The sequence below is a fragment of the Elephantulus edwardii genome, unplaced genomic scaffold (genome assembly GCF_000299155.1).
Source record: "Elephantulus edwardii isolate Elephantulus edwardi_28Jun2011 unplaced genomic scaffold, EleEdw1.0 scaffold00068, whole genome shotgun sequence".
In the NCBI taxonomy this organism is placed as follows: Eukaryota; Metazoa; Chordata; class Mammalia; order Macroscelidea; family Macroscelididae; genus Elephantulus; species Elephantulus edwardii.
Window position 1 is genome coordinate 12196047 of NW_006399818.1, and position 17877 is coordinate 12213923.

Sequence of the window (17877 nt, forward strand, 5' to 3'; positions counted from 1 at the left end):
GGCGAGGGACCTCAGGGGCTGTGGGCACTGTGAGCAAAGGGAGTCACTCAGTCAGTCATGCGCGCTCTACTGTCATAAATCCGCACCATATACCTCTGAGCTTGTCTGTGCAGTGAGGGGAGGGCTACTTACTGAAATAAAAGCCCCTGTCTCCACACACGAACTGAAGAGCGTCCACCAACTCCGCCCCGCAGAGCGTCTCAGGCCCAGCTGCTGCAGAGCTGGTGAAGGTGAGCAAGCAGAGGGCCAGGTAGAAGAGATGCAGGGAGGACATGGTGTGCAGCTTCACCTGCAGAGAAACAGAAGGAGAGTCAGGTTTCCTCTGAGGTCCTCCGGAGGGGAGTGGGGATGAGATAGGGCTGCTCCCTACACCACCCACTCAAATAAAACAAAAAGTTGTCCAATGCCTAGTAGATTTTAACTCCTGAACAACTTCACACATTGCAGAGTATAACTGCTCCATTGGGTGGACTTACCTGCAATCTTAATTTTTAATCTTTTTTTTTTAAATTTTATCCTGGTTTACTTACAAAGTTCGTATCCATTGTTTTCTACACTGGATCTTTATCCCTTTCCTTTACCCACCTTTTCCTCCACCCATCACATCGTGAGATCCTATGATTAAACTTTCCCCCTTCCCCCCACGCCTCAGTTCCTCCCTCCCCTCCTTGGATCTTTGCACTCATTCTACAATTTTGGTCTCAATACAGTATTTGTCTTTACGAGACTGAGTTAGTTCACTTAGCATAATGTTTTCCAGTCTCTCCCAAGTTAGGCAGAAATCTTGATGGAACCATATCTCCAGGTCTCTTCTCCCGCCTTTCTCCCTCCCCCGTGCTTCTGGGTGGCTTTGAACTACAAACCTTTGGGTCAGTAGTCAAGTGCAAACTGTTTGCACCACCCAGGGCACAGCGCCTCAGCCCATCATTCTACTGCTGTCATTAATCATAGTGACTCCCAGAGAGATGAAAGGAAGTGCAGGAAAAGATGTCTTGCACTGAGCATGTCTGGGCATCAACCCACCAGTGTTTGGGTTCTCTGGCTACTTTGAAATCTCTGAGACATCCTTCCTGAACCTCAGCTGCCAGGGGAGGAGAAATGGGTTACTATAGATTTCTCTATGGTTCCTGTCATAAATTAAATGAGATCCAATATTTAAAAGCATATAATACAACAAACAATAAATGCTGTTATTAGGGTGAGGAGCCCATAGCACTCTAAAAGGCTGGCGGAACTTTCTGAATCACTAACTAGTAGATTGTTTGGAGCCATCACTTTGGGGTCAAATATGTTTTGTTAAGCCCTCCACGGATGGCATATGACCTATTGTTGAGCTACACCTATGGCTTTTGAGTTGACTCTAACGTAAAACAATCCTGTAAGAGAAAGTAGACTACCCCTGAGGGTTTCCAGGTCTGTAAATCTTTATGGGAAGAAGACTGCCACATCTTCCTGCTGTGCAGCTGCTTGTAGATTCAAACTACTGAGCTTTTGGTTAGCAGCAGAGCCACCATGGCCCATTCCATTATTGGCCATAGTATTACATGAACCAGGATATAATTTTCTGGCTATTGTGACCAAAAAAAAAGAGAAAAGAAAAATCAACCAAAACCAAACAATACCTCCCAAAAAAACCCCCTCTCTCAACTTCAGAAAATATTGCAAATTTTTATTCTTTCTTTGCCCCTACCTAGTGAGCAGAGAGAGAGAGAGAGAGAGAGGTAAACAGAGAAAGAAGAGAATAGAAAAGATTGAGTAAGACTGATTTCATACCTGGGGAATATCAGTAGTTAACACAACTTCAAGTGGAAGGAAAAAAAAAAACCAACAAACCAAAAACCCAGAGACAGGAAAAATATGAAGCTTTAAGAGTGAAATGGACTCATCTTAAGCAGATTGCTACTCTTACATTCTAAAGCCCTGTGTCATGTTCAATACCACATCCACTCATGTGTGATAAGCACCTTCTAAGCACACACAAATCACTGAGCTCAAAACCTGCAAAAGCTTTCCCTTTTTAAGTGTGTGTGTGTGTGTGTGTGTGTGTGTGTGTGTGTCTAACAGGAATCTGACTTCATCTCCTGGAGGGGTTTACGTGTCACAATATCCATTTTATAGTGCACTATACCACGGGACCCCATGGGTGTGATTTAGCCCGTGACAGGCAGCCAAATAACATACTGCCAGGAGCAGGATTCCTGTGGCTTCAGTCTCCGTCCTCAATCTCCGAAGTAGGAAAGGGAGATGATCGTTACCTTTTCCCCATATTGCTGCATATGGCACCAAGGGGTGGCTTCCTCCAGGAAGTCACCCAAAAGAGCCTTGCCTTTCTCAAATGTGTCTACTTGCAGAGACTTTGAAGGAGACTCTGGTTGGCTGGTAGGAAAGGGGACCCTATAAAAAAGGGTCATGAAATTAGGACCGAAGCTGAAGTTATAGAAAGAGGCTTTTCTGAACTGCCCAAGAGTGACAAGTCTATCCAATCCTATCACTTTTGAAGAAACAGATTCAGAACTTTTTTTTCTCTGACCACCCGCCTTGCACCCTGTGAACCCTCCACTTAATGGCCCTACAGCAGTGGCGAGGCTTACTCCATCGTTTTAATTAAGATTTCCATCTTTGCAGCCAGACTTTCAGTCCAGCAACTGGGGCGGGTGGGGAGGGGGAGGACAGGCAAACCCCTGACACTCGTTAACACAACATAAATATTTAGTTAATGCTTGTAAAACAGTTGAAGATGAAAAACACCCTCTATTTGCAAATTATCATGAATAATGGACACAATATAAAAGAGAAGGTGAGAGCTCCACTGAACGTTTTTTCCATTTTCTCAACAGATTTCTACATGGAAACTCTCCACCTCCCACCTAGCCAAAGCTACCGGGCCTGCTAGAAGCAAGTTATCAGCCAATCCTTGTCTTTTTATTAGTTATAAAAGACATAGTGAAGGTTCCCCCTTCCTTCCCTGTCTTTCTTTTCAGTATGCCCTCAACAAATGGGCGCCAGTTGTCCTTCTTAATAGATCAAACCCATAATGGATCTTATAGGACTTACACCTAGATTCTGGCAATGAGCCAGCTCTCGAATGTATATTATTTCCCCAATCCTGAATGTCTACCCTCCCTTTTCTTTTAGTGTGTGTATAGCAAAGCAGAATGTCAAGCACCTGTGCTATTAGAAGCCAAGTTCTCCAGTTCTGAAATCCAAGGGGATGGGGCGAGGGGTGATCATTGTACTCAACTTACAGCTTCTGTGAACTGAGAACTTTGTAAACTGCCAAAACTATATTTTAAAACAGTTATTTTTGGTATAACACATAAAAGTCCACCAACATATATAATAAATCTAGCATTTAAGGACTTAATTATTTTCCCCATAATCTTTTCTTTTAAATGCATCATGTTCTTAGATCAATATCAGCTCTTTATTCCCAGGACAAGATAGAACCTCTCATGCATTTTTCTTCAGTTGAGGCAACGGTCCAGTCCACCCACAGAGAACCAGAGGATTTATCACGATAAGTTCCCCAAAGGGAAAACAACCATGAACTTGCTTAGGAGTTAAAAGTTTGGAACAATTGGCCCCATATGTTCATCATTTCCTTGCCCGTTTTATTTCGCCAATCGTAAAAGCAATGAAGAGAGAGAAAGGAAAACTCTGAGAGGAGAAGGAAGCCTTAGAAAGGAAAAAAAGGGGGGGGGGGGAATCCAGAATACTCTTCCTTAAAAAAAATCATTCACAAATTCAAATTTTCAAAGAGCCTTCTTTTTATCTTAAATAAATGAAATAGCAATTGACTCCAGATGTCTGAGTGGAGGGAAAATGCCCAGTAAAACTGGAGGGTGATAGCCATAAGAAAATACTCACTGTAGGTGTACTCATTATTGTTTGTTCCAGGTCTTTTTACAGCAGGTCAGGGTGGGTATTAGGAGACTGATGTGAATAGAAAAACTGAGGACTTAAAAACATGTGCTGCTCTGTGGGTGTGGTCTGGGAAAGCGTCTAGTTACATTTGGACACCCAGGCAGGTATGCTCTGAGCCTGGGTAAACGGCCTTTTGTCCATTCAAACAATGAACAAATTGCACAGCTGGGATTTGAGGCAATCTTTTTTTCCCCCCAATCAAGCCACCGATTACCATTGTGTGTCTATTACAGCTGTCCAGACAGTGATCCAAGCTCCAGCCCTCTGTCCTTTGCCCACTTCTCCTGCCTCCCCCTGGCACTAGGAAATACCTTGAGATTGATTGAGTACAATCAGCCTGTGAGTTCTGCCACCCCTAGGCAGGGCACCCAGACTCCCTGAAATTGCATTTGAAAGACCACACAGCTCTCCCAAAACCACTTCCTGTTTCAAGCCCAGAGAAAAGTAACAGATTGATTGCTAGCTCAGCTTCTGAAAAAGTTCAGCATATCCAGAATGACAAGTTCATCTGGATGAAGTTTCCCCAACTTGTCATTAACGCGAGATAACACTAGACGACCTCTTACACGATTATCTGCACAAAGAGAAAAAGAGCCCAAATACCAAATGACATAGTCTATCTGTGGAGTGACTTCATTGCATTTAAAGTAAGGTTGGAATCTCAAGGACAGCAGACTCAGGTGCCTGACAAGGAGTATCCTAACTCCCTGAGGCACTTACTTGACCCAGCAAAGTCCTAGAGGTGGAGTACTTGAAAGCAACTGATGAATGCTGTGTTAATTGGCAGGGACATTTTATGAATTGAGCCCCTGCAGGCAATTGTAACCGTGGAGCCAGTGACAGCTGCTTAAAAGTGCTTGCAAATTGAAAAAACACACGTCTTGAAGGATATAATTTTGCTGAGAAAGGAAACTTGAGCAGAGGCCAGTGATTGGAAACCAGAAGTCAGTGCATTGACCACGGTAGCCAGATTTACCTACAGAGACTTTACACAGTGAGCATAAAATCAGAGCTTTACAGCACTGCAATCCCCAGGCAAAACTTTGCCCAGGACAAGTCCTCTTCAAAAGGCTCAAGCTGGACAGGCTGCTCACAAATTTCCGCTTCCCCTCTCCTGTATGCATTTGTTTACATCCTACCCTCATGCAAGGTCAACCAGAGTCGTCAAGGAGTTCTTTTAGACTTTTCAGAAGAGTACAAGTAAACTTCACTCTAACTTTGCCTTTCTGGCCACAAGTGCAGAGAGAGTTCCCGGACCTGAGCTCCAGAGATCCTCTTTAAAAAGCTTTACCATCCTCTCAAATGTAACTCTTTCTAACTGGCATGCCTTGCACATAAAGTCCTGACTAGCTACACATGCACAAATACACACACTCCTCCCGACAGACACGCACGCGGTCTTAAAAAGAAAACATTTGCACCTGCAAAGAAAAAAGAAAAAAAATGCAAAAGTTCTTATCCATGTTCTATAGCTCTTAACCATCGGCAGGATTTACAGGAATCTCCTGACACCACTGAAGCCCTGCAGAAGTAGAAGCTAAGTACCTTGCAATAGTTTCTACTCATACAGAAATCTGTGCAAATACATCTATCTCCCGGAGCTATCTTTTTCCTCCTCCAGATTCCACAGAATTGCACATTCAGCAATTTATAAATAACTCTAAGTTCTCAAACAATGAAAATTCTAAAGTGAATAACATTTCTAGGCAGCACTAAACAGCCCCCACTTGAAAGAAAAATTCCCCAATGACTTCAAAGAGTAAGAAATATTTACCTTCAAGAAATCACAAAAGCAGCACTTAAATAATTGGGCTGGAAGACTGCTGATTTTCCCCATTGCTTCTGAAGTGCAAAGTCTGGAAATGAATTGGTTAGCAGGAATAATGAGGCAAAAAAAGAAATCCAGAGAGATGGGAGATGTTGAGAGCAATGTCACATTTCAATTTTGAGGACTTTATTCCATTGCGCAGGCTCTATCTGCTCTGAATTTAGCAGTGACAGTGAGATTTAGCAAACAGAAGAGGGATTTAGAGAAAATCCTCACATTTATCTACAAAACACAGACACTGTAGACAGGAAACAGCTGGGAGAACATTTGCTTTCTCTCTCTCTCCCTCTTCTGGCAAAGTTATCGAGTAAGGACTTTTTTGGGCATGGCGACAAATAACATCATACCTTTGCATTTTAAAACTAGAGCACAGAAGCAATTTTCCCCCCAACTCTCCCCCCCCCAAAAAAAGGAATGTGTGTTAGTGACAGGGTTAGCAGTCATTAAAATACTTATCCTGCCACAGAAAATAAGGATCCATTCTCTGATTAACTTTGTACTGGGCATGAAGACAGGCACATCTGGGAATACACCTTCCCTGGTGTTAAAAGAATATACCCGGGGGAGGGGTGGGCAAGGGAAGATTTAAACATCAAAAGAAAGGAAGAAAAGCCCACCTCAAGCAAACCCTCCGATTTTAACCCTGAAATGGCTGGGGGAGACTAGATTTGAAGACAGGGCTGGGGTAATCCCTTTTCCTAGCTGCCAAGTCCAGGCGATGATCTCATTTCTTAAAATCTACAACGGGGGCAGGAGGCACTGCAATTGGCTCCCTTTTATAACAGTGTCTCATGCCTTTTTTTTTTTTTTTTTTTTTGCCCGCGACTAGGCAAAGACTTTGTGGAGCTGGAAAAGCAACTGAACCAATAAAATACAATCTTTTCTGTCTTCCTTCTTCTACTAGGCAGTTTGTCATCTCCTGGGGCAAGGGCATCTGGGGGGCAGGCTGTTTTCTCCTTGTTCAGATTTTCCTACATAACTCATATAACCCGTGTGTGTGTGTGTGTGTGTGTGTGTGTGTGTGTTTGCGCGTGTGCGCGCGCGCCTGTGTGTGCGTTCTCGCTCCAATTTTTGTGTATTCTAAATAACCACCAACCAGCTGGCTGGCAATACCCTCTCAAGGGTTATGATGTCATCCAAATCCCTCAACTGGGTGAGTGGCCTGCGGCATGGTCCAAGCCAGCTGTCTTGCTATTTATAATGTATACTTGCCTTTGCCACCGAGAGACTCGCCTTCTGATCTTGCGTCGACACAATTTTGTACCGATTTCTCTTTGGTTTTGCGAGGTCGTAGATAAGAGCGTGGATTAGGAAACAAGGTTGCTCTAAACCCGGATCTGACATGGCACTTTTCTCTAGATCTCTCTCTCTCTCTCTCTCTCTCTCTCTCTCTCTCTCTCTCTCTCTCTCTCTCAGGCATGCTTGCCAGGGAAGGGAGGGACTAACCTGGAGCTGGCATTCTGTCCCCCTGAGTCCCAGGGGGGACTCCATGACCCTGCGTAGCACCTGCAAGAGGTCCGCCTGCTGGAATCTCCAGTCAAGCTCTCTGGGTCAGAGATGGGTTCACACCACATCCAGGGTTGGCTGTGGCTGGGGTTTTGGTCAAGCTTCCTGTATGTTGAAGAACTTGGAGCAATGCTTGCATTCCAGAAAGGACGGTTAGGAACCTACGATGAGACCGGTTCCACTATTTGCTGTTTCTAGCTTTGGTCAGCCAGCACCTGCCATGTGCCCAACTCCTTGTAGCCCCAGAGAAACAAAGAGGAACACTCTACCTTTTGAACTCAATGGGAGCTCTCAGCTGATCTGCGCAGGCAGGGAGGGAAATGTCACTGTCATGTGCTCATTTAAAAATATGACCATTGCACGGGGGCGGGATGAGGGGGCAGGGACAAATTCTCTGGACAGACAAGGAAGTGAAAACTTTTGTAAAACCCAGAACAGAGGAGAGGGTCCTGGCCTGAGGGGCTTTGCTCTCTGGGCTGGTTCAGCAGATGTGACTGGCCCAGCAAAGTACACAAATGGACACCATTAAGAAGGGGCCCTTCAGGCATCTAGAGGTGTGTGTAGGATTCTCAACTCAAGGGAAAACCCACAGCTGCCCCTTGTTCACCTGATCTAGGACTTAATTTCTAAAAAAAAAAAATTCTTTTTTCCTTTTTAGGGAACCTTTTCATATGAGTGTGGATGATATGGAGAACATGGAGCCAAATTGAGGTTCACATATTTCACAGGTGCGGAACAAACCACAGCCTAATTTCCCAAGTGCAGGCACCGGCAGGAGGCCTGTCTTTCAATGCCTTGTTCCACCTTCATGTAGTTTCTGTCATAGGTGAAGGTGGAGGTCACCACTCCCACCTCATTGCAGCCGCACAGTGTATGAGGTGTTGGGCTGCTAACTGAAAGGTTGTTAGTTCGGCTCTACGAGCCACTCTGCAGGAGAACCTTAGGCTGCTGCCTCTGGTAAAGATTTGCAGCCTCAGAAACCCACATAGAGAATTACTATGTTGTTAGAAGGGGCCAATTCTTCGAAAAAGATCATGCTTGGAAAGGTGGAGGGTCAGTGAAAGAAGGGAAGCTCCTCGATGAGATAGATAAATACATTGTAATGGTGGGCTTGAGCATGTCAGAGATGATGAAGAGGGCACAGGCTAGGGCAGGGTTCAGCTTCATCATTCATAGGGTCACTGTGAGTCATCCTCGACTTGAGGGCACTTAACAACACAAAGTTGGAAACAAGTCAGTGGCAGGAGGTTTGGTTTGAATTCTTTCCAAGACATCTCAGAAGCTCTCAGGGTAGCTACGAGTCAGGTCTCTCCCACGCCTTTGGGACACACTGTGTCCAGCCAGGTGAGCAGGTCTCCTTGTCCCTAACCCACTACCTGCGTCTGCCTAGGGAGGCAGCTCCCACTCTGGACCATCAGACGCAGTTCTCCCGTGACATCACCACGCTGACTCACAGTGCCTTGGTTTTCCAACTCCAATTACCCTCCAATGACAATTGGGTTTTTATTTATGGCCCAGTTTTTATGTTACAATCAAATAAAACTGACATTTCAGGGAGTCGTAATTGTCATCAGCTGTGCTATGGAAACCTGCTGATGTGAGTTACCAGTTTTCTAGCGTGAAAGCAATTTCCTGTAGTGATTATTGTATATTTCAATTTGGAGAGTCGTCTATATTCCTGAGGAGAGCCGGCCAGCAACCGAGCAGGGCAACAATTTCGAGGCAAATGGCTATTTCCTTGGCTAATTCCAGGAGTCAACATGAAAATGAAAGGGTAATAAATGCACCATAGGATCTTCATAATGCCTGGGTCCTCGACCTTTCCAGGAGTAAAAAAACCAAAAAGAATGAATCTATTAACTCGGGATTTCAGGGGTGGTGGTAAACATAATCCCCAAGGAAAATTCAGACTGAGAAGTCCCATTGAAGACACACGCACACGTCATCATGTTAAAAACCACTGAATGATCCTGTAGTCTCCAGCCTGGGAAAAAAACCCATCTGACACATATGGGAGTTGTGTACCACCAAAATAGCTGACTGCAAGTAGGTGCTCGTCATGAGAACATCCACTCCTGGAAGTTCAGAGATTCACAGCTTCACCTTTCGCACATGTAATGCCTGTTGGATATAAATAACTCTCCCCTCCAGCTTTCTTCTTAAGCAGCACATTTGCATAAAGTCTCAGCCTCAGAAGTCTTCTGACACACCTCTGCTTTAAAGAAAAGTATTGCTCACTTCCTTAAAGGGCAGGCTGCCTGAGGTTCATCAAAAGGGGTAGGCAGGGCCCACTACTCCCTCAGTGCTCTCAAAACACCACATTGTCCAAGAGTTAAGGAGTCAAGCTGGACTCCACCAACTGCTTGGAAGGGAGAAAGAGGGCCAATCTCTTACCTTTACAGCCTCTGAAAAGAAAACCTGCTGGAGGGTCAACTATGAGTCTGTTCCAGCCCAATGGTAGTGAGTTGAGAGCAATAAGACACAATTAATTAGATTTTATGTTGCTAGTGTGTTTTTCCGATTGCCAAGCAAGCCTTGAAATAACATTTTAAGGTAAGAGGACTTTGCAGTTAAACAGAAGATAAGATTTTGAGTTCTGGGGCAGCCCACCAGACGAGGAACTTGGGGATACTGTTGCATATTTCTCTTGGATCATTTTTGCTTGGGAAGGCTTGCTTTGAGCCTCCACAAAATTAAGATCAAAGGTTCATCACTTAGTATTAAAATCTCTGATGACGCAAAGGTTAAATCACAAAATGTGAAATGCTGTAGGATAAGTGGATCGAGTGTTCTCTAAATGGTCTTCTCAGAGATATTCTCAACAAGGTCTTCTTTGACTAGAAGGAGTTGGTTGAAATCCTTAAAGGCAATTTCCCTCCACAGTTCTAGGGAAAAGAGTGCCTAAGAAGAGAAACTCTCCCTCACTAAAGAATTCAGTGTTTTCTTTCAGCACCAAATTTGGCTCTTAAGTTTTCTAAAATGTCAAAAGGGGCAAATACTGGAAAGAGAAACCAAAACGAATGAGGCTTTGTGAGCAGAGAAATTCTTGGTTGTGGTAGATGAGGGACCATCGCTTGGGGTGAAAGTGGGGTGAGGGATTGGAAGAGTCTCAGGGCTCAGTACCCTTGCCCTCAGTTGAACATACAGTGGGGAAAGAAAACATCAGATCCAAACGTCAAGCCCACAAACCTGCTTTCTCTTGGAATAGAAAAATATGCGCGCCCTCTAGTGGGCTTCTGAGAAACTGCCACTGCAATCCCTATGGCTGACACGTTAAAAGGTGATAGAAGGGATTTGGAAACATTCTCCGCTCGAATATACTTCGGACTAGCGTTGATGGCTTACTGTAAGGAATTGCGTTGCCAATGCAGAGGTGCCCAGTTTGAATCCACCAGCTGCTCTGAAGGAGGAAGAGAAGTTATCAAGTTCCTGTTATTTATCGCCTCTGAAAACCCTCTGAAGAGTCAGCTATGGGTGAGTTCTGACTCTATGGTATACAACACTCATTTTTGTTTTAGCTGGCATCTTGAAATAAACTATATGTTTGAGTTTTTGTAATTTATAAAGGGCGATCATGTTAAAGACTGCAAGTTTCATGAGCACAGGAAGGTCTCTTTCACAGCCATATCTCCTGTGTTTCTACCTTGTCCCATCTTTATCCTACAGAAAGGTAAGTAGATTGGAACCATCAACTTTTTAGTTAGCGTCTAGTTTGTTAATCACTGTGCAGCCAGCTCCTTGAAACAAATTTAGGTGATGACAAATGGGACTCCAGCAGTCTCTCTATTTTGTCCTCTTTCTGTGACACAGATGTTCAATGTGAACTGTCAAACTGCTGGTCAAAGACATTGCATTAAGAATCATGTTGTTTTTGTTGTTAGGTGCCGTGGAATCACCTGTGCCTCATAGCGACCCTATGGACAACAACTTTAAACTGTGCTCTATCCTGTGCCAATCTTATTATCTCTGACACACCTGTCGCCATTACCCCAGTACTGAATCAATCCACCTCATCAAGGGTTTTCCTCTCTTGCACTGTCCCTCCACTCTTCCAAGCATGATGCCCCTCTCTAAGGAAACTAAGGAAAATTAAATCAAGTCCATTGGAACCAAAATTTGACCTTAATTCTATCCCACCTTAATTTCAAAACCATCTCAGGAATAGGTTTGAGAACTTGAATACTAATGAGCAAAGACCAGATGAGCTGTGGGAGGATATCAAGAATATCATCCAGGAAGAATACAGAGGTCATTACAAAGACAGAGGAGGAAGAAAAGACCAAGGTGGCTGTCAGAAGAGACTCTGAATTTTGCACTAGAGCACTGAGAAGACAAAGCAGAAGGAAGAATTCAAGATATTAGGGAGTTGAACAGAACTTTTTAAAGGGCAGTGTGGGAAGACAAAAATAAAGCATTATAATGAATTAAGAATCATGTAAGACAAAATTTTTAATACTTTTACTCACCTTAATTCACCAAGAAAGTCTTAACTAGACACTAATATGTCTTTAATGACTGTTGTGTTGTTATATGCTGTTGAGGAGACTTTGACTCACTGTCATTCTATGAACAATGACTCTGTATCTTGTCCCATCCTGAGCCAACCTCATCACCTCTGACACATCTGACTTCATTGCCATAGTCACTGCGTCAATTCATCTAGAATTCACTAATTTCTATTTTTAACAAAAAGGAAGCCAATCTTCACCCCCAAAGTCTTTGCAGGCAGAAGTTTTTATCGAGAATTAATAATATGCCTACTTTAAATGCTATCTACTCTCTTGTTATCTTTACAACAGTAGTCTGCCTATTTGGGGCATTGAAGATTTGTCTGAAGTCATGAACACTGACGTGTGACATGACAGTAATGCTGACTGTGATAGGTAAGGCGATGTGTCAACTTGGCTGCTACTTGGTTGATCTAGGGTTCTCAGTGATTTGGTGGCAGTTATGTCATAGCTGCACTGCAATCCTGAAGGAACGTGGTTCAAATCCACCAGCTGCTCCACCAGAGAATGGTGGGCAATCTCCTTCCATGTGATTATCTGCTTCTGGAAACCTGCTTGAGAGTCAGCTGTGGGTCGAGTCAGACATGGGTCGCTTCCCACTTGAAGGTACACAACAACAACAGTAATAACAATGAAATAGTTATCCTGCATTTTGAGATATGATGTTATCAACTTCCATATTTGACTAATACCATTTTCCACACAAAGACTTGAACTTAGGGACCTGATCATGTCAATAAAAGCAGCACTTTTTATTTGTATGGTACTCTGTTTCTTTTTTATGGTAATTGTTTTTAAGAATACATTCTGTTTATGAGACATGATGCTTGCTTTAGCATGTTCTTGTGGTTGTTGTGTACCATCAAGTTGGAACCGATTCATTGCTGACCCTGCAGAGGTTTTTCAGAGGCTATAAATCACCCAAAAGGAGATTGTCCACCCTTCTGTTGAGCAGCTGGTAGATTTCTGTGACTTTAGGATTGCAGTATAGCCTTTACCATCATGCCATTTAAAATTAAATTTATATATATTTCATTACATATCTATGACTTGACAGCACCTAACAACAACAACAACAGCGACGACATAGAGAGAGCTACGTTGGCCTAATGGACAGAAAGTTATGCTACCAAGCCCAAGGTGGGTGATGTGAATCTGAGGCCCTCAAGCCTGGTTCAAATTGTTTTTCTGTCAAACATTCTTCTAGGTGGTGTAGCACTGGTCTGTGCTTTGCTGTACAGAGGTAACTCGTGGTTGCTGTGATGCTAACCACTGTGACACTGATGTGCCAAATGTGGTAACGGTTACCCATAGTGGACAGTGTTTAGTGGAGCTTCCCAAATAAAACAAGCCTGAAAGCAGGAGTGGTATCCACTTCCGAAGTAGCTTGCCTCCAGAAACTCTGTAAATAGTGCTCAGGTCTTTCATTCATAGGGTCACTATGAGTCATCTATGACTCATAACAACAACAACATCATATCTCATTAAAGGAATCATGGTGGCACAGTGGTCAAGAACTCGGCTGCTAACAGAGAGAAATGTCAGTGACTGAACCCACCAGTTGCTCCATGAAAGAAAGATGTGACAGCCCTCTTGCTGTTGTTATGTACTATGAGTTGCTTGCAACTCATAGAGACCCTGTGGACAACATCCCCAAACTCTGCTCTATCCTGTACCAATCTTATTGTCTCTGAAACACCTATCCCCATTACCCACATCACTGAATCAAGCCATCTCATCGAGGACCTTCCCCTCCTGCGCTGTCCCTCCACCCTCTCAAACATGATGTCCCCTGTCCAAGGACCTGTCTCTCCTTACAACATGCCCAAAGTATGTCAGACGAAGCTTCAGAGTCCTTGCCTCCAAGGAGCAGCTTGGTTTCACCCTCTCTCGAGGATGAACTTGTTTGTTCTCTTGGCAGTCCGTGGTATATTCAATACAATTCTCCAGCATCACAGCTCAAAGGAATCAATTCTCCTTCTATCACCTCTAGTTATTGTCCAGCTTTCTGAAACATAGCATGCAATTACGAAGATTATAGCCTGAATCAGGTGTGCGCCTTAGAATCCAGACTGACATTGTTGCTCTTCAGTACTCTAGAGGGGTCCCTGACAGCCGACTTTTCCAATGCAATTTGTCTTTTGATTTCCTGGCTGCTGGTACCAACAGTGTTGATTGTGGAGCTGAGCAAACTGAAGCTGTTAACAATCTTTATCTCTCCACCATCTATTATGATGCTGCCAATAGGCCCAGTGGGGAGAATCTTTGTTTTCTTGATGTTGAGCTTCAACCCACATTGAAGGCTGTAGTCTTTGAACTTCTGCAGTAAGCGTTTCAGGTCCTCCTCAGTCTCAGCAAGCAGGGTTGTGTCATCTGCATAACACAGGTTGTTGATGAGTCCTCTCTCAATTCTGTTTCCTTCTACCAATAATAGCTTCCCTCAAGTAGCTAAAACCAGCTCATTTTGAGTAGAACTGTGGTTTCAGAGTAGAACTGTGATACATGGGGTTTCAAGTGGCTGATTTTTCAGAAATAGATCAGGCCTTCTTCCAAGTGTATTAGTTGTTCATACCACCATGGACTCCGCTCATGTGGCTAGAGGGCTAGAAAAGTGATCTAATCCCACCATGTTTCTTGATTCCTGTGTAAATCGGATTCATGATTAAGTCTGGGAATAGACCCTCAAGATAGATATGAACTGTAACTTGGGTTGGGTTACATTATAATCAGTTTGGGCAGTCTTGGGTAGGAAGTGAAATGAAGATTGGGCTGAAAATGCTGGCAATCCCATGGATGGTAGGGGAACCAGGCATTCTGATCCGAGGGTCTGATGTATGAGCCAAGGGCTCCTTAGAGATAAGGATGGTAAAACTCAGTCTCACATACGTTGGTCTTGTTCTCAGGAGGGACCTGTCCTTAGAAAGAGACATCATGCTGGGAAAGGTAGAGGGTTCGTAGAAGAGAGGCAGACCCTCAGTGAGGTAGAGTGATACAGAGACTATCGCAGTGGGGTTAAGTGAGGTGGAGATTGGCGCCTAACAACAACGAACAGGTTGCCATGAGTTGACATCAATCGTTAGGCAAGTGGGTATCTGTCTGCTTGTCTATTTATCTGCATTTTAGTGTGAAAATGCAATGATGCATTGATAGTGATTTCACAAATAAAGGTGGAAGTAAAATGCTCTTGATTCAGGTGATCTTTGAAGTACCTGAAAGCACGGGTTCTTCAGAGCATTCATTATATTTTTTTCATGTGAGTCAATAAAGGAATTTTTAGCTTGTCCTTTGAAAACTATAAACTTACTGCCATGGAGTGGATTCTGATTCATAAAGACCCTTCATTGAATTTTGGGGTTCAATGTAAATCTTAGTGAGAGGAGACTGTCCATCTTTCTCCCTTGGAACTTCTGGGGCATTTGAACTTCGGAGGTGTATGGCCTGTCTTGGTTAGCAGTATGATATGTCATTTTTTTTCTCCCCGATAAAGCCCCATCCTTCCCTTAAATGTCGGTGTTGGGGAGCTTTTCAGGCTATTATCTGTTGAGGTATTCGATATAAACAAAATTTTAAGTAATCATTTGAGGAGCAGAAGCAGCAGCCGTGGGAGACACTGGTAATGATCAGTGAACATATACCCTTCTTTTTCAGCTCAACTTAGGTTCTAAGTCAAGGAATACTATGAAATGAAGCTCAGACATTAAAAAAATATCTACAAGAGATTTTTCTTCTTTTCAAAATACCTTGATGAAAGTCTCAACTTTTTTTCAGAGCAGAAAATACCTAAGCCCCCTGATTCTAAGAAGACACGTTCACAGAGGAGATGGTGTGCCCTCACTAAATCCAGACAATAATAAGGGTCTTTTTTCCAGTTGCAAAAAAAATGTAAAAGCACATGAGACAAAACACCAAGTTAGAGAATTGCATTTTTCAGTGCTATGCTTTCCTCTCATATACTTTTCCCCTTAAGCTTCCTGTTCTTCCATGTCTCCTGATCCTTGCCAAAGAAAAATCATGGAACATTTGCTTCTGCCACATTGCTAATGTTCTGCTGCTCATTGATGACTTCAGTGGTGGTCAAGGAGTAGAATGGGTTTTATTTGTTCTACTACAAGAAATGACAGGTATGGTGTAACAGAACACAGTGAAACCACACCCAAACGTAGGTTTAATTTCAGTGGGCAATAAGAAACACTTTTATTTCCTTCTAAGGAACTCAACTATTTATAGCAAGGTGAGAAACTTCAGGTCTAAAGAGATGTTGTTGTTGTTGACTGCCTTTGAATCAAGCACGGCTCATAACGACCCTGTGAACAAAAGGCCTGAAGCCCCTCTACAACTATTGACATTTATCAAAGTTCATAGAGTTTCCAGAGGCATGTTATTTAGGAAGTGGATGGCACTCCTGCTTCCAAACCTGTTATAGTATGTGATTGTTGTTATGTGCTATTGAGTTGCCTACAATGTATACTGACCCTATGTACAGAAGCTCTGAACCCTTTCCTGTCCTGAGCTAGTCACACTGACACACCAACCCCCATTGTTCCAGGCACCATATTAATCAATCTCATCTGGGGTCTCCCTCTCCTGCACTGTCCGTCCACCCTTCTGAGCATGATGTCCTTCTTCAAGGACAGATCTCTCCTGGCCACATGCCCAAAGTGAAGCAAAACTTCAAAATCGTAGCCTCCAAGGAGAGACTTGGTTTCACCCTCTCCAAGACATACCTATTTGCTTTCTTGGCAGTCCGTAGTATGTTCAAGACTCTTCTCCAGCACCACAACTCAAAGGCATCTATTCTTCTTCTGTCATCCTTAGTCATTGTCCAACTCTGAAGCATAACAAGCAATTGAGAAGACCAAGGCCTGGACTAGGTGCACTTTTGTATCTAGACTGATATTGTTGCTCTTCAGCACTCTGGAGAGGTCCATGACAACAGATTTTCCCCCCAATTTTTTTTCCCCTAAAAATATCTTGATTTCCTGATTGCTGGTGTTAAGAGTGTTGATTGTGGATCCAAGCAAACTGTAATTGCTAACAACCTCAATCTCTTCTCCATCTAATATGGTGCTGCCAAAAAGGAGGTAATAAGACAATATTCCATCTTTTGAAAAAATGAAGAGTAAGGTTTTTATCTTCCCTTTGTGGATCAGGATGACAAATTATTTTTAATTCCTTAATATTTTCTGCTTGCCCTAGTTTTATTGTTGTTTTGTTTTTATATCGAGTAGGTGTTACATTTATAGTTAGGAGAAATCTCACTAAATAGTTGTTAAAAATATCATTGTTGTTGTTAGGTATTGTTCAACTCATAGTAACAGAATAGAGCTGTCCTACAGGGTTTTCTTAGCTGTAAAGAAAGAGACAAATTACTCTGGGGAAAACTGCTGTCAGGAATCTCTCAAAAGTGCTGAAGAGCAAAGATGTCATTCTGGAGACTAAGGTACTTCTGTGTTAGGCCATAGTCTTCACAATTACTTGTTATGCTTCAGAGAGCTGCGCAATGATGAAGAGGGTTGAAGAAGAATTGATGCCTTTCAGTTGAGTTGTGGAGAAAAGTATTGAAGATATCATGGACTTCCAAAAGAACAAATATTTATAGTGGAGAGGATGAAACCAAGGTGCTCCTTGGAGTCACAGATTTTGAAGTTCCGTCTCACAATTTTGGGCATGTGGCCAGGAGGGACCAGTCCCTGGAAAAGGACATCATGCTTCGAAAGGGAGAGGGACAGTGAAAGAGGAGAAGACCTTGGATGAGATGGATTGACACAGTAATTGGGGTAATGGGATAGATGTGTCAGAGACAATGAGGGATGGCTCAGAACAGAGCAGATTTCAGAGAAATTGTACATAGGGTTGCTATGAATCACAGGGGACCCAATGGCACATAACAACAACAACAAGCATTACAGGCAAGGAGTCTAACAACTTGTTCCAGAGGAGCTGTTGGGTGGTTTCACTTGATGACATTTCAGTTAGCATGTGAGTACTTAACTGTTGCACCACATTGATGGGCATTGTGTGTGCTAACAAGGAGCGTGGTGTAGTGGTTAAAGGGTAAGACTGCTGACTGAAAGGTCAGAAGTTCTATCTACATGCTACTATGCGAGAGAA

General features: G+C 43.2%; 1 protein-coding gene across 2 annotated transcripts in view; it reads right to left on the reverse strand.

The window, feature by feature from the left end:
- IGF1 (insulin-like growth factor 1 (somatomedin C)) overlaps nt 1-5982 on the reverse strand; it is an 80398-nt gene extending 74416 nt beyond the window's left edge. The window contains exons 1-2 of one of the 2 annotated variants that reach the window (XM_006888544.1): nt 5699-5982; nt 133-289 (exon numbers count right to left, since the gene is read on the reverse strand). In XM_006888544.1, coding sequence (XP_006888606.1) covers nt 133-289; nt 5699-5761 — 220 coding nt within the window. In that variant the 5' untranslated portion in view covers nt 5762-5982. Of the gene's footprint in view, nt 1-132; nt 290-3867; nt 4035-5698 lie in introns of those variants that run through there. The other variant, XM_006888545.1, reaches the window with a different exon arrangement.
- Between the last annotated feature and the right edge of the window lie 11895 nt (nt 5983-17877).